The sequence below is a fragment of the Schistocerca americana genome, chromosome 1 (genome assembly GCF_021461395.2).
Source record: "Schistocerca americana isolate TAMUIC-IGC-003095 chromosome 1, iqSchAmer2.1, whole genome shotgun sequence".
Classification (NCBI taxonomy): Eukaryota; Metazoa; Arthropoda; class Insecta; order Orthoptera; family Acrididae; genus Schistocerca; species Schistocerca americana.
The window spans coordinates 184,647,500-184,664,464 of record NC_060119.1 but is presented as its reverse complement, the minus strand read 5'-3'; the positions used below and the strand labels follow the sequence as shown (position 1 = coordinate 184,664,464).

Here is a 16,965-nt window from a genome sequence, read left to right as displayed (position 1 = left end):
ATTGGTTCATTACGTGACAGCTGAAATAGGATGGTTTATAGGAAAGACCATCATCAGAAACTAGAAGTTTCTTCTTCTTCTGATAGAAAACCTCTGCAAAGATAGTCAAAACATCAGTTTTATTTTATAGTTGTTTTTAGTATCACAAAATGATGTGGCTTATCACTCAAAAGGATTTTATTTGAGTTTACGTTGGCTGTGGAGTCCTATATACTTAAATTCTTTAGAAAACTGTTATGCGTTGTCCCATCGGGATAGCCAAGCATGTTAACATGCTACTTTTGGAACCCAAGGAGGCAAGCCTGCCCCAAATTCAATCTGCCTCATGAATTAATGACAAGGGTAGGTGACCAGCTAGCTTGGATGTCACTTTTAGGAAGTTTCCCACATCCATCTAGGTAAATGCTAGGCTGGTACCCAGCTCCTACTCAGACATGGTACCCAAACATTTAGAAAATATTCTCATACTTGAACATGTGATTTATTCTGTATGTCTACAGATGAGGTACACAAATTCCATCCTGAGTGAGGATAGTGGCATTTGGAAGGGCTTCCGGTCTCCAACTGTCACTAACATTGCCGAAGCCCATAAAAAATCCTGTCCCCATAGATAGGCTTATCAATTTCTATGGGTCCAATGCAGGACATATTTCTGATGTACTTAAACTTCTTAACAGCTGACTGAAAAATTAAACTTTACTTATTTCATTGTATTTTTCACTAGATATGGCTTTCTTCAGAAATGGTATGTGCACAATTTGGGCTGAACAACCTGTTCCTAAAACAGGCCTGTCTAAATCAGCTTGAATTCTTTTGAGCACTTTTCACTCTCCTTTCCCTTCTCACCTCCAAAATCGCTGTTAGTGTTTTCAGCAGTACAATAAACAAACTTTACTTAGAGTTCGTATTTTTTTCACATACTGCAAAAGATACTGAGTCAGAATTTGAGCAATTTCATCTGTCATTTCATCTAAATTTAAAAATTTAACTTGAATTCTCTCCTCCAGACTCACACACCATACAACAATTGGAACAAGTGAAGAAATTCTCTTCTGTCTGAACTATCCAATGTTACTGCTGCATAATTAATGTTTTCCAAAGAACACAGCCATTTGAAGGGCAGTGCAGCTGGAACACAGTTCCCAGCCCAGATATCTCGGGGTCACTCTTGACTGTACATTGACTTTCAAGCAGCACTGTCTGAATGTAAAACAAAAAGTACCTGCAATATACAACATATTGCCCAAAATTATGGTAATGTCAGCAGCAAAACCAGTTAAAACTACAGCTTTATTTTTGTGTTATGCTGCAGGTGAATATGCTAGCCCTGTTTGGTATCATTCTGCCTGTACTAAACAAGTTGATATTGCTCTTAATGAGTCATGTAAACTAAGTAATAGATGTCTTGAAACATACACTGAGGGATAAATCCTATTACTTAGTGTTGATAGCTGCATGCTGAGGAAGGCATAAGGTATCTACGTCCACTGAACACTCGTTATACGGTCACCATCCTCCTCCTTCATTATTGACATCTAGGAAAAACTGTCCAGCAGACTTGTTGCCAACTATCTGTGTGGAAGATGAGCTCTGAACACCACAGCATGACACTTTCAGAGCCGGTTTCACTGAAGAATGGTCCATGTGGAAACTCCAAAAAGGCTGAGACCAAGCTGTAGCAATGGAGTCACCCTACCCCCCCCCCCCCCCCCCTCCACCCACCCCAATCATCAATCCTTTGTGACTGTGCCCTTCAGCAGACTACACAGTGCTTTTATGCCAACATAGAATATGTCCTCAGGGATGTGCTACTGTCTAGCAGGATTTATGCCAAGTGAATGAGGATAAAAGTCTGCTGCAGTGTGCCTCACCTGGTGAAACTTGTTAAGTGGTAAGGGCTAGCTGTGCATGCCATGAACTGTGCACATTTTTTATCATATCTGTATGTATTTGTCCTGTAACACATTTAAGCCATGCCAGTTGCAAATGCGCAAAAGCTCCTTAAAACTTGCACAACTGAAGGTGTGCTCACAACCCTGATGCCAAGTTTTACAAAGTAGCATATCACAGTACATTTAGTGCCATGTAGTGCAGATTACGGCATCCACATTATGATTAACAGCATTCAAAGAAAAATAACAAAAAATTTGTAAGGTGTCAAAAGTTAGTGTGTTCATGTGCTTTTACACAGCAGCTGTCACTGCATATGACAGTCAGACTTCATGTTAATGACCCAGAATTGTTAATGTCTCCTTTATGTTACACTACTGGCCATTAAAATTGCTACACCATGAAGATGACATGCTGCAGACGTGAAATTTAACCAACAGGAAGAAGTAGCTGTGATATGCAAATGATTAACTTTTCATAGCATTCACACAAGGTTGGCACCGGTGGCGACACCTACAACGTGCTGACATGAGGAAAGTTTCCAAACGATTTCTCATACACAAACAGCAGTTGACCAGCGTTGCCTGGTGAAACGTCGTTGTGATGCCTCGTGTAAGGAGGAGAAATGCGTACAGTCACGTTTACGACTTTGATAAAAGTCGGATTGTAGCCTATCGTGATTGCGGTTTATCGTATCGCGACATTGCTGCTTGTGTTGGTTGAGATCCAATGACTGTTAGCAGAATATGGAATCAGTGGGTTCAGGAGGGTAATACGGAATGCCGTGCTGGATCCCAACAGCCTCGTATCACTAGCAGTCGAGATGACAGGCATCTTATCCGCATGGCTGTAACGGATCATGCAGCTACGTCTTGATCCCTGAGTCAACAGATGGGGACGTTTGCAAGACAACAACCATCTGCACGAACAGTTCGATGACGTTTGCAGCAGCATGGACTATCAGCTCGGAGACCATGGCTGCGGTTACCCTTTACGCTGCATCACAGACAGGAGCACCTGTGATGGTGTACTCAATGACGAACCTGGGTGCACGAATGGCAAAACGTCATTTTTTTTTAATGAATCCAGGTTCTGTTTACAGCATCATGATGATCTTATCCGTGTTTGGTGATATAGCGATGAACACACATTGGAAGCGTGTATTCGTCATCGCCATACTGGCGTATCACCCGTTGTGATGGTATCGGGTGCCATTGGTTACACGTCTCGGTCACCTCTCGTTCGCATTGACGGCACTTTGAACAGTGGACGTTACATTTCAGATGTGTTACAACCCATGGCTCTACCCTTCATTCGATCCCTGCGAAACCCTATATTTCAGCAGGATAATGCACGACTGCATGTTGAAGGTCCTATATGGGCCTTGCTGGATACAGAAAATGTTCGACTGCTGCCCTGGCCAGCATATTCTTCAGATCTCTCACCAATTGAAAACATCTGGTCAATGGTGGACCAGCAAATGGCTCGTCACAATACACCAGTCACTACTCTTGATGAACTGTGGTATCGTGTTGAAGCTGAATGGGCAGCTGTGCATGTACACGCCATCCAAGCTCTGTTTGACTCAATGCCCAGGCATATCAAGGCTGTTATTATGGCCAGAGGTGGTTGTTCTGGGTACTGATTTCTCCGGATCTATGCATCCAAATTGCGTGAAAATGTAATCACATATCAGTTCTAGTATAATATATTTGTCCAATGAATACCTGTTTATCATCTGCATTTCTTCTTGGTGTAGCAGTTTTGATAGCCAGCAGTGTACATGAAATTAATATTCTATTATACTATGTATGCCACTTACCTCCTCCCTAAAATAATGGAAACTTGTTTCAAGTCAGTTAGGGCACACATGTGCATATTTTTTCCTTAAGAAACAGAAAAATCTCTGAATCAGTGTAACAATGTAACATAATTCTGGTGATATGTACGCATGTCCTAATTGATGTTACAGCAGCTGACATGTATGTTTTGACTGAAAGTGTTGGAATTTGCAAGTTTTGGTTACATCTGAGCAGTCAGAGATGCTATCAAAAGAAAACTGCTGTATCAATAAACAGAAATAATGGCAATGAAACATATTCATTACATACAAAATTTATTTGATTTCCTCTGGAGTTTGTAAATTTGTCCGTACCTATGATATGAAGCACTGCATTCTCTTGCACACATTTGAAGCTATGCATCCATTTTAATTGATTGAGTTTTTCATTTAGATTACACATTCAAGACAAAACATTCAATGTGGAGTCACTTTCTTGATTAGAGTTCTTAAGTGAAGGTTTAGAAATGACTCATCAAAATGCACTCATGGCCTGGGAAATGAAATGATTATTGCCAAACAAAGTTCCAAATTGCTTCCATAGTTACTCTTCTGCTCTTTTAACTGTTCATCCACCAATTCCTGGTAATTTCTTCTCAGGACTAGATTCACCACAGTAAATTATATTATATTTTATATATTCAATTTTAGCACCACAATTTTCAATACTATCAGATGAACAACAATGAGAGCCATAATTAAAAGTGTATCATAGAATTACAGTAACAAAGATAGTTACACATAGAAAATACAAATCTTCATCTCAGGTGTTTGAATGACTGTAGATGGTAAGTTAGGAATAAACTTACTTCCTGCATTTACAAATTATTGGTATCAAAAAACTCTATAATCCAAATCAGTCAATATTGTAGAAATAAAAATATTCAGTACAGATATCAGCCTTTATGTGAAGCTGCTTTCTATAATAAGATACTGTACAAACATGGTTGTGATAATATATAAAGGAATGTACTGGATGATTGACAATAAAATACTAATACTATTGTTACTAATAATAATAATAATAATAATAATAATAATTACACTAACATTTTAAAAAATTTCAAAAACTGAAAGAAGTTACATGTAGAAGAGTCGTGCATAAATGTAGTCATGTTGTATATTTACAGTGGCAGTACATGACTGTTAGAAAAGACACTGAATAGAAATGTTCATAAATAATCTTCGGTTAAAATATTTTAATTTTTAACAGAATTAAACATGTTTAATTTGTACTACAGACAATTTAAAGCAGTGCCTTTGGACAAAGGGGCACTAATATAATCTATGTAATTCTACTAAAAAGAAATAAATCTAATTTAAGTAGAACACTCCCTGAGTCAACTTCATGAAGTTTTAAATTCTTTGAAATTGGCCCACGTGAATACTGGGTTTCCTGTAATATGTCTGCAACTCGCACCTCAGTTCTTCCCAGGAATTCTGTGAGAAATGCACAAGAAAAAATAATCATTAATATAAGGTTTCCTTATTTTTAAATATGATGTACTTAACAGGTTTTGAAAATATCACTTACCATTGGGACAGAAATGACCACGATCAAATACTGTAATACAAAGGACGTCCTCTTTTAGGTCCTTTACCAGGAATTGCATTGAAGCATTCCAACGAGGATTTGTTGTTGACGCTACTACAGGTGTGCGATGTTCTTGTGAGCCCATGCTGACTTCACAGAATGCTTCACACTTACCTAAAATTGTGAGAACAAATATAATAATCTTCCTAATATGGCTGAAAGAATATAGTATACTTGTTATCAATGTGTCTGAGAATTATCTGAACTTGCATATTGTGTCTGGGCAAAGCTGAATCAGGTGGCTCATGAGAAACTGTTTTAAACTAGGGAAAAGTAAGGCCATTCTGGAAAACAAAAATTTGCTTCAGCATATTATTTTTTGTTATACATTGTTACATAGTATTCAATTTGTCTCCACAATGGAAAACTTCGAATATTTATACATGAAATTATGTAATCAAGTTGTACTAAATTTCAGATTATGTTGCATTGAGAATTTTATTCTGTCACACAGAACTGTGCTTTATGAACTTTTCAATGTCAGCTGTTTTAATAATACAAATTTCTGATCCTTGATGATAAACCTTTGTGTGAAATGTTTCCCAAGAGTTCCCAGAGGTGTCTGGTACACACTAACCAATTACAAACTAATCTTAAGTGACTCCTTGAATATTTCTAAGGGCTCAGTAATTCAATGGGCTGAAGCTCTTTTTGTGAGATGTTTGCAGATGTTGCACTTACTCTATAATGTGAATTTGTGGTGATAAGTGGGAGAGAACGAGATTTCTGTGTAAATTTGTTTTTCTATCCTGTGGATACTGCAGCAAAAACTGCAAAAAACAGGAAAGGCTGTTAGTGTCACCAAAGCTAGATTCCAGACATTCGTGGATGAGACAGGGACTAAAACTGTGGCTAGTAAAGCAATAAGCAGAAAAGTTGAACTCTATTTTCAGATTCTCCTTTACAAAGAAAATCCAGGAGTACTGCCCTAATTTAACACTGCAGAGATGAGTGAAACAGATATTAGCTCAGTGGTATCAAACAGTTGAAATCAAAAGAACTGAGCAAAGCACCATATCTTGATAAAAACCTATCAGATTCTATACCAGATTTGTGGCTGAGTTAGCTTCTCTTTTAACCAGAATGCACTGCAGATCCTTTGAACAAAAAAACTGTGCACACTGGTTGAAAGAAAGCATAGGTCACACCCATATGCAAGAAGTGTAATAGAAGTAATCCACAAAACTACAAGCCAGTATCCTAGACATCCGTTTGTTATGGAATCTTGGAATATATAAGGGGGATTCAAAAAGAAATGAGCCAGAGGCATAATTACAGAAACCTGTATGTTAGAAGTATTGACCTTGGCTGTTGAGACCCTTGTCCCACAGTGACACAAGGTGGTGAATGGCTGTCTCATAAAATTCCCAGGGCTGAGATGTTAACCAGTTCCGTATGTGCAGCTGGATGTCCTCATCCAAGGTGAATAGTTTGCTGCTCAGAGAATTTTTAAGGGGACCAAAAATGGCGTAATCACAGGGAGAGAGGTCCGAACTGTATGGAGGGTGGCAGAGAACCTCCCATTTGAATTTCTGCAGGATTGCCACGACTGTGTTGGCTGTATGAGGCTTTGCATTGTCGTGGAGGAGAATAACCTCTTGGGTGAGACTGCCTGGTTGTTCTGATTTGATCGCTTGGTGAAAGAAGGTCATGGTTTGCGAGTAATGCTGGGCATTCACTGTTATTCCATGCTGCAGGAAGTGAATAAGAAGGGGGCCATCTTGGTCCTGCACTTGTGTGGATGGCCTTGGCTTGTTTTGGTGGTGGTGACCCTGGATGCTTCCACTGGAGACTTTGTTGTTCTTATTCTGGTTTGAAGTGATGACACCACGACTCATTTCCAGCTGCCACTAGTACCAGGAACACATTCCCTTCCCGAGCATAGTGCTACAGATGAACAAGACAGCAGACCATTCGACATGCTTTCTGGTGTGATTGAAGACTGTGAGGCACCCATTGGGCACACACTTTGCACATGTTCAGTCGTTCCTTCATGATGATGTGAACACTTCCAATGCTCAATCCAACTACAGCAGCTATGGCTTTCACTGTCACTTGCTGGTCCTGTGTAATGAGTGCAGCCACCAGCTGGACGATGACATCGGTCATGTATTGTGGTGCTCCAGACCATACATCATCGGCTAACGACACTCGTCCTCCCCTGAAGCACTTGTGCCACGCCTTGACACTTGAAAGGGTCATTCAGTGTTCGCTGTACACTTGTGACATTTGTCGCTGTCAGAAAACAAACAACACCTCTTTGCTCATATTTTGATGCCTCCATGTCACTGTTTGCAATGTGACTGGCAGTGGCAGCATTGGACGATTGATGCATGCTGCTGCTAGCTCTACGTAGTCATGTGACGTGCACGTGTGCCCTCTAGTGATGGGCTGTGAACTTCCACGCTCTGGTCGGAACCACACCTTGTTACACATGCCACAATATTACCGTCCTGTCACTGGTCTGCATATTCCAAACTCCGGCTCGTTTCTTTTTGAACGCCCCTTATATTCTGAGCTCAAATATAATGAAGCTTCCCAAACAGCATGACCAAGCCAACCAAGTCAGATTCCAATAACACTGATCACGTGAAACTAGCTCTTGCTTTTCTCACATGACATCCTGAAAGCTAGAATCTGGACAGTATATGACCACATCTGTGAAAAGTCTGAGGTTACTGTTAACATTGTCTGCAAGGTCATTAATGTACAATATGAGGAGCAATGGCCCTAATACACTTCCCTGGGACACAACTGAAGTTACCTGCTTGACAGGAGTCCAGTGTTTCAATCACGGTGACACCTTGTTAGGAGCAGTGTATGATTTTGAAACAGAGCAATATTCATATCAGTAAAGCCTTCATATATATAAAGGCACAGTAGCTCTCAAGAAGAACAGTACTGTTGACATTTTTCCGCCTCTAATAATTGCCCACTTTGGCTGTGTGGAAGTATTTCATGCTCTTTGCAACAAAGCTTAAGCTATAAGGTCAGAGGCTGAAATAGAATCACTGGCTGTACTCAGCAAGCTCATTAAAGAGGACTTTTAAGAAGTAGTGTATAATCATTTACAAATGCAATTAAAAAAAAGTGTTGCTGTATAAAATACATGTACGGTAAAATTCTTTAAAATGATAAATTTAGAAAACTTTAATGTTTTTCATATGAAATAGAAACGGTAGTCTAATATGTTGCAATGGAGCAATGCTTTGGCAGAAAATAATACTATGCATGCCATGAAGAAAAATTATTAGTACCAAATTAATACTCTTGATCTTGTGTTTGCAGAAGTGTTAGTATCTATTTCTTTGCCTCAAAAATTGGGATCACCTAATTAACAGATAACTATGTATAAATAAAAAATAAGAGGCAGGTTGATATGATATGTTTTGAGGTATAGAGCAGAAGTAACGTTGAGAATGCAGGAGGGGGGAGGGAATAGTGTAGGGAGGAATAACTGTGGAGAGAGACCCTAGTTTGAATATAATAAGCTGGTAAAAAGGATGTAGATCACAGAAGTTATGCAGATATGGAGGGACTAAGGTGGGGAGTTATATTAAAACAATCACTGGACTGATATTTATGACAGCATAACTGACCAAAATAAAATTCTGCATAAACATTCCCATCCATTACATTAAATCATTTACAGAGTACTGATCACTTGCACATGAAGACCTTAGGAAAGCAAAGACTCCACCACTGCAAATTTTAAGTTTCTGTGTCATGCAGAAATATGCTTTCTCATCTACAATGAAGGTTGGGGATGTAATTGGTGTTATACCTTGCCCTTATTTCCACCTATACTAATTACCTAAAATTACAGACCATACATGCTGTATGTGCATGGATGTGTGATAGAAAAAAGTTTTGTGAGGCAATAAAAGTATACATATAATATATTCTGAATGCTATTAAAAATTGAGGGAAAAAAAGACTTGCTGAGGAATAAATGCAGTTTACAAACAATATCTACTTCTTTCTACTACTTTCTGCAGTCCTGACTTGCTAATCAGCATATAAATTCACTGTAGCTGCATGCATATTACAAAAAGGTAAAAGCTGATTTAGTGTTGTTAATAAAAGCAAACAGAGAGCAGCAAAACACAGTTAAATGAAAACAAGTAAATGATTACAGCATATTCACATAATCGTAATATGAATACAACCAACTGATGATTTATAGGTTTTATTTTGACACTGTATGTCATAAACTATAACAAATTTTGACTTACTGATGAAAAACTTGTACCGTGCATTAACATTTTGTCATAGTGACACAAAATAAGTTGCTAGCATGTATGCCATTGTCATATTAACATCTGTCTCTATATAGTAAACTACTGCAGTACATTTGCACATACATCTGTCACCACCCTATTGCCCCAATTTGACTGTACAAGTGTGTACACAGTTTTGGCTCCAAAGATCTTTAGCATGTACATCCTATTTTAAATGACTCCATATTAACTCACCAATGCACACTGATGTAAATTCATTGAGGTACATACAGTAAGAATTTAGCTTTATGCTATAAATATGGTACAATATGATATACCACTCTGAAAGGCAACACAAGCAACTAATTTTGTTATGTACCATATAGCAGAGATGCTGAGTCGCAGACAGGCTTAACAAAAAGACTACTAAACATACACGGTTTTGGTAAGAAGACCTCCTCCTAAAATAGACAACACATACACATTCATGCAAACGCAGCTCACACACACACGACCACTGTCTCTGGCTGCTGGGCTGAGAGACAGTGGTCATGTGTTTGTGAGCTGCGTTTGTGTGGATGTTTTCTATTTCAGATGAAGGCCTTTTGGCCGTAAGCTTACATGTTTAAGAGTCTTTTTGTTGTATCTGTCTGCGACTCAATGTCTCCACTATATGGTGAGTAGTGCAATCTTTCCTTTTCATAATATTGTCATTACTCCATCCTGATGTTTAATTTTGTTATGTAATTGTTTGTTGATATGTTCAGATTCTATACATAGTAAGATATTTTTGGTATATATGGGAAATGGTTTGCAAAAGCAACATACTGCATATCAGGAACTACTCGTCAGTATTCTGCACATCACTGGTTGTTGAATGTGGATTCTTACAATGAGTGGAATACATTTTGTTGCCTCTCAATGTAATGACAAACAGTCTTCCAATGAGGAACTGGGCCTCAATCCTTTTTCGGATTAATCAAATGCTAGCACGTTTCCAATCTTGTTTATGTGCCTGATTACAACTCAATGCCTCTACTATTTGGAAAGCTGTTTATCTTTGCCCCTAAATTAAATTTACACTCAAACAGGGCATCCATTGCCATAAATACAGTCAGACGATTGAAGAGATGATGTCAAAGATGTAAACACCACTTGTCATTGTCACCTTTATGTATACTGGCGACGATCGACCAGCAGTACTTCTACTGACATGAGTGTGTGTGCTGGTAGACATACATCAATTTAATCACTGAAAATCATGCAGCACCCATCTCCAATTCCCTTTTCCAATGTACTCTCATCTGACACTACTGAAGATGATGTCGCCAATGTATTTTTGCCAAGAGTAAATGTGTATGGTACACAAGAAACAACCACGTCCAGCAAGTGTTTGTTTATTATATGTGGGACAAATGGTTTTGATTTTTTTAATGCCTCTTTGTCCTACTGCTAAGAGTAATCCTCACTTTTTTTCCTAGTTAGCCACTCATCACTGCATGTAGCTAGCACAAGCAGAGCATCTATGCTATGGGTCCTCTTCTGTCACCCAGCAGATCCACAAACAATGTATTAGTGACACATGACCAATACAACTGCAGTTCTACAGAATGACCTGATAGCTTCCCTCAGATCCATTATTTGCCCTACTCAAAGTCATTTAATTGCATAGTAAAACGCTAGAAAATCCAGTATGGAATAAAAACAATATGGAAAGGGTAGATTGCTATGTACCACATAGAGGCCATATTCAGTGTCAGACAGGCACAATGAAAACAAAGAAAGACTGTTAGATAGTTGGAGCTATCAGACTAAGTCCTTCATCAGAAGTAGGAAGACACCATTAAGCCCAACTGTTACAGCATCCGAGGTGAGCAGCTATCTAATCTGGGGTGGCTAGTGGGATTAAAGAAGAGAGGTGGGGTGGGGAGGAGGAGGGATAGTGTGGTAGTGTGGTAGAGGTGGAGGATTATGCCAGTGCTGCCCTTGGGAGGTGGAGTGATATGGTGGGGCAGGATAGTGGGCTGCTAGTTGCACCATGAGAAGGCTGAGCAGAGGCAGGGAAGGAGGGAGGAAGGCAAAAGGCAGAGAAGAGAAGCAGAGAGGGTGAAAGGACCATTCAGCTGTGCTCAGGGGATAGAAGGTGTACATGGGGTTTGAGTGAGAGTGGGGAAGGGGATGCAGGTGGAGAAAGGGTCTAGTGAAGGTTGGGAATGGGAAAAGGGGGGGGGGGAGGTCATGGGAACAAAGAAAATGTTGCAGAGTAAGTTCCCATCTGCACAGCTCAGTAAAGCTGTTGTTGGTTGGAAGGATTCAAATGGCACAGATTATGAAGCAGTCATTGGTTGGCTGGCTAGTTGATTTGGGGGGAAGGGACCAAACAATGAGGTCATCGGTCCCATCGGATAGGGGAAGAAACGATCCCAGTGTTTGCCTGAAGTGATTTAGGGAAATCATGGAAAACCTAAATCAGGATGGCCTGATGTGGATTTAAACCATCATCCTCCCAAGTGTGAGACCAGTGTGCTAAACACTGTGCCACCTCGCTCAGTAAGCAGTCACTGAAATCAGGCATATTGTGTTGGGTGGCATGCTCAGCAACTGGTTGGTCCAGCTGCCTCTTGGCCATAGTTTGGCAATGGTGATTCATGAAGACTGGTCTTGCCCAAGTAAAGTGTGCCACAGTGATTGCAGATAAGTTGGTAGCCCACATGGCTGCTCGTACTGGTAGCGCTCCCTTTGATAGGGTAGGAGATTGCGACAGAACTGTTGTTGGTAGTAGCAGGAAGATGTATGGAACAGGTCTTTTATCTAGGTCTACTGCAGGGATATGAGCCATGGGGCAAAGAGTTTGGAGCAAGGGTGGGATAGGAATGGACTAACTTTCTCCAAAATCTTCCACCCCATTCACTTTACGTCATCCTCACCAGCCCTACACAGCCACCTTCCTTGATGTCATCTCTACCTCAAGGATAGTTATATCAGTAGCTCTGTCCACATCAAAACTACCAACCAACACAATACCTCAACTTTGACAGTTGCCATCCATACCACACAAAGATGTCCCTTCCATACAGCTCAGTTACCTGTGGGTGGTACATCTGTAATGATGAGCAGTCCCTCTCCAAACATGCCAAAGTTCTTGCTACACACACAATTTATCCAGAAACAGATCTCCCACATATCCACTGTCCACCCACAAAGAAGCACTTCCTTGTGACTCAGTACCACTCAATTAACACAATATCTTTGTCTGTCCCTGCTCCAACCTTGCTCCCAACCCCTTGCCCCATAGCTCATATCCCTGCCATAGACCCAGATGAAAATCATGTCCCATACATCTTCCTACTGCCACAGACTCCAGTCCTGTCACAGACACCTGCTACCATATCAAAGGCAGGGCCACCAATGAAAGCAGCCATGTGATCTATGAACTTAGCTGGAAGACTTCCAACATGCTGTCTGTCTGCATGAATGGTTACTACCAAACTGTGGGAAGGAGAGCTGGTCCATCCAGCTGCCGAATATGCCATCCAACATGATGTGCTTGACATCAATGATCACTTCACAGCCTGTGCTGTCTAGACTCTTCCCACCAACTTCAACTTTTTTGAATTGTGCAGATGGCAAATTTTCTTGTAACATGTTCTTCATTCCTGTAACACTCTTTCCTAGCCTCAAACCTTGTCTAGTCCCTATCTTCTGTCTGTCTATCCCCTTCCATAATCCTGCTCCAGCCCTACACACATCTTTTATCCCAGCAGTGCACCTGCATAGCCCTTTACCCTTCTCTACTTGAATTCTCTTCCCTTGACCTCCCCCCCCCCCCCCCCCACCGTCCCTCTTTGCCTTTATGTAAACAGTTCATAAACAAGAAGCTTTGTTGAATGCCACACACCCACACACACTCAGTCATGTGACCAGTGTCTGCCCCCGGTAGCTGAGTGGCCAGCATGACAGAATGTCAATCCTAAGGACCCAGGTTCGATTACTGGCTGGGTCGAAGATTTTCTTCACTCATGGACTGGGTGTTGTGTTGTCCTAATCATCATCATTTCATCCCCATTGACGCGCAAGTCGCCGAAGTGGTGTCAAATCGAAAGACTTGCACTAGGTGAACGGTCTACTCGACGGGAGGCCCTAGTCACACGACATTTCATTTCATGTGACCAGTCACATGTACTGTGTTCTGCAGTCATTAGACTTTAATCTTTGTGCCTTTTGTAGAGTCACAATTTATGTTGAAAATTCTGTTCCAATTGGACAGTGTTCACTGCATGTTATCCAATGAATTTCCATCATTATGTATTGCAATAAAATTAATTGGTCATGATGAAATGCAGATTTTTAATGCTCTTTCTTTCACTGTCTCAAAATAAAAACACTCAGAGTGAAATAACTGTAGCAAGATCCCAATATGTGAGAACTTAATTATTAACCCTTAATAAATATTTTTTATGGTCTTATGGACACGGTGGATATTTAATGGATTTCTGCAGAAAAAATGAAACTTCAGGTTTCACCGCTTTGACTCTCCAGTCATAGAATCCCTAATACTTGCTTCCAAAGCTGACATTCATTTTGTGTCCATATTTTGCTGTTTATTTTAGCACATTTGTTGCAAGATCACAAAAACCAGATTGTAAAATAACACAAATAAATGCAATTTATTTAATCTGAATAGTTTTGCTTAGCCCGCTAAATACTTCAGTTTACCCTTAGCAACAAAGTGAGCAGCCCATAATGAAATCTTGTCCACTTCACAAATATAGCCACCTGATTCTAAAATAAAAAATAGCATTGTTTTAACCTAACAGTGTCATTACCTGCTTTGTTTGGTTTTAGTGATGTTGCTTTAACAATGACTATTTTCAGATAACCCTTTGCAGGCCGCTGCCGAACTAGAAAAATACAGGAAGCTTTAAGAACCACAGTATGTTAGCTACACATGCAAACCATTGTTTTATTTGTTCAAGTATTAAGCAAGCATGCATAGGCTACACAGGCATTCTGAGATACATCTGTGCGAACAGAAAAATAATAATTATTACATCAAAATTACATAAATACATACAGCAATTTTCTCTGTGTTTTGTATTAATTAAATATTATCCCATACCTGTGAAAATACAATTGTGTTCCCAGTAAACATGCTGTGATTAATAAAAATGTCACATACTGGTAACAGAAAAGTGGTTAGTCAAAGGTAACAACAACTATAGAAGGATATAACATAAGCAATATTCAGCAACAAGCAAGCAGTACACCTTCAGATACATGAAATGAGAGAGCTTTTGCACAACACACAGCAAATCTGTATAGGTGTTTGATACACAGGTTTATTATTATGGTAAGTATTCAGTTAAGTTTGAAATCCCACATTTTCAGTATAATTTGCTCTGAGTGAAAATGAACCTAACTACCTGCAAGATATATGACATCAAAACTCAACAACTAACTTATGTAACAATGCTGTTTCACTCATCACACAGCCTCCAACACTTATGAGAGGGCAGCACTGAATTGCTGTGTCTTCATTCAACCTTTTTCATTCTTTTTTTTACTTGTTCATAAAACCTATCCTCAAAAACTACTGTTTGTCTATTTCAATTAACTCATTACTGTATTAGTACTTGCACTCTTAATTACAGCCATTTTTGAGCGATGAATGGGTCTGCATTACTTCTCATTTTCACTGGTATTTTTCACCATAGGATGCTAACAAAATACCAGACATAACAGTCATTTATTATATTTTTCATGATTCCACGAAGTATAATTGATTACTGACAACAGAACATACAAGTGTTCTTGTAAACCAGACCAGTAACACACACTGGTCAATTAATAAGTACCACTTAGTAATGTGTAATTAACAAATCTTGGACTTACAGAATGCAGATGGTTTTTATCTAATATCAAATACATCAACATTTTAAAACATTCACATCAGAACTATGTATCCCAATTTGCACTTATTCTGATCACTGTTCAGATAGCCCCTTTTAATCATCCATTTCCAATATGCATTTTTCCCACTGGTTGTTACTATTATACGACAAACAAAGGTGGCCACCATCAAAAGGAATAAAAATACTCAACATTAATGAAACTTTCTGGCAGATACAATCTGTGTGCTGAATGCAGAATGTACTCAGATCCTTTCTGTTTGTAATCAGAGTCCTTTCTGGATGAATTTCTGCATATGCCCCATGGCTGGACTGAAACCTTCAAGCTGCCAGTGCCCCTCTTTTATTTTACAAATTCAACATTAAATTTGTCAATTATTGCATAACTACAACAGCACCTTCTGCCATGATTTTTTTGTGTGGCCTTATGCTGTCTATTATATAACTATACAACAAAATTTTTAGTGAACATAATCATCAATGCAGACTGTCAACTTTGGACAGTTAATGTAACAACATAGACTAATCCAAATTTCAGACTGGATTCTGCTCATAATATTATAGAAGGTCTCTAATTCTTTCAAACACTGAAATTTTGTTTCTGAAGGTGTACAAAATTGTTTTGCAGATGGGAGTTTTGTTTTGGTGTAAAGTAGGTTAGCAATATATGATATTATACTAAATTCCAAAGGATGCTGAAAGGAACTTCACCAGTACCACTAGAACATTTGACTACAGCTCTCATCTGATGAGACAGCATTATGCATGCCAAAATAGTAATATTCTTCTGTATTTATATTCTTACCACTGGATGAACTAGGTTTTAGTTCACTCCCTTCCACGACTACAACCAGCACTCTACCGCAAGCACCAAACTGAGCTTGTTCTGGAGAAATAAAATCAGTACTCTGAAGTAACTGCTAGTACACATTAAAATAAAAAGAATAAATGCTTCACATGGACTGCTGAGAGATAAAAAGAACAAATTTACTGAAGTGGTAACCATCACAAGCGTGCTGGTACTAAGCTGTAGACAGTGAATCTCGCACTTATAGAAACAGAGTCTCCTCATATTGCCTTAAACAGAGGAGGTACAAGAACATGACAGATGTGGTAAATGCTGTAAGAAGCTCCATAGAACTGCTTGAAAGCAACACATGTTACAGAAAAGGAACAACATACTCAGTGAGTTTTAATGTGATAATGTGGTGCTTCTTATTTACAAGTTACAATGAGATTAGTTTTCATTACTTATGGTATTCCTGATATGGTCAGGCTGTTAAAACTAGTAAACAGCAGAATACAGAGATTATGTATGGATCATTAGTTAAGTTCTAATAAATGTTGTCTTCTTCAAGGGCCATTGTGGCATCTGTTGTTGTGATTCAGCAAAGTAAGACAAAGCTAATCAAAGTAAACAAAACTGAGACTTGAAACTGGTCATCCAAAAGAACATTTTATTGCGATATCTTTATTGTCTTTGTTTCTCCCCCCATATGCCTCCCATACCCA

General features: G+C 39.2%; 1 protein-coding gene across 1 annotated transcript in view; it reads right to left on the bottom strand.

The window, feature by feature from the left end:
- Positions 1–3,989: 3,989 nt before the first annotated feature.
- Positions 3,990–16,965, bottom strand: part of LOC124615702 (intersectin-1) — a 225,358-nt gene continuing 212,382 nt past the window's right edge. Inside the window, exons 32-34 of the mRNA XM_047143787.1 lie at positions 16,259–16,339; positions 5,265–5,438; positions 3,990–5,170 (exon numbers count right to left, since the gene is read on the bottom strand). Coding sequence (XP_046999743.1) covers positions 5,016–5,170; positions 5,265–5,438; positions 16,259–16,339 — 410 coding nt within the window. The 3' untranslated portion in view covers positions 3,990–5,015. The remainder of the gene's footprint in view (positions 5,171–5,264; positions 5,439–16,258; positions 16,340–16,965) is intronic.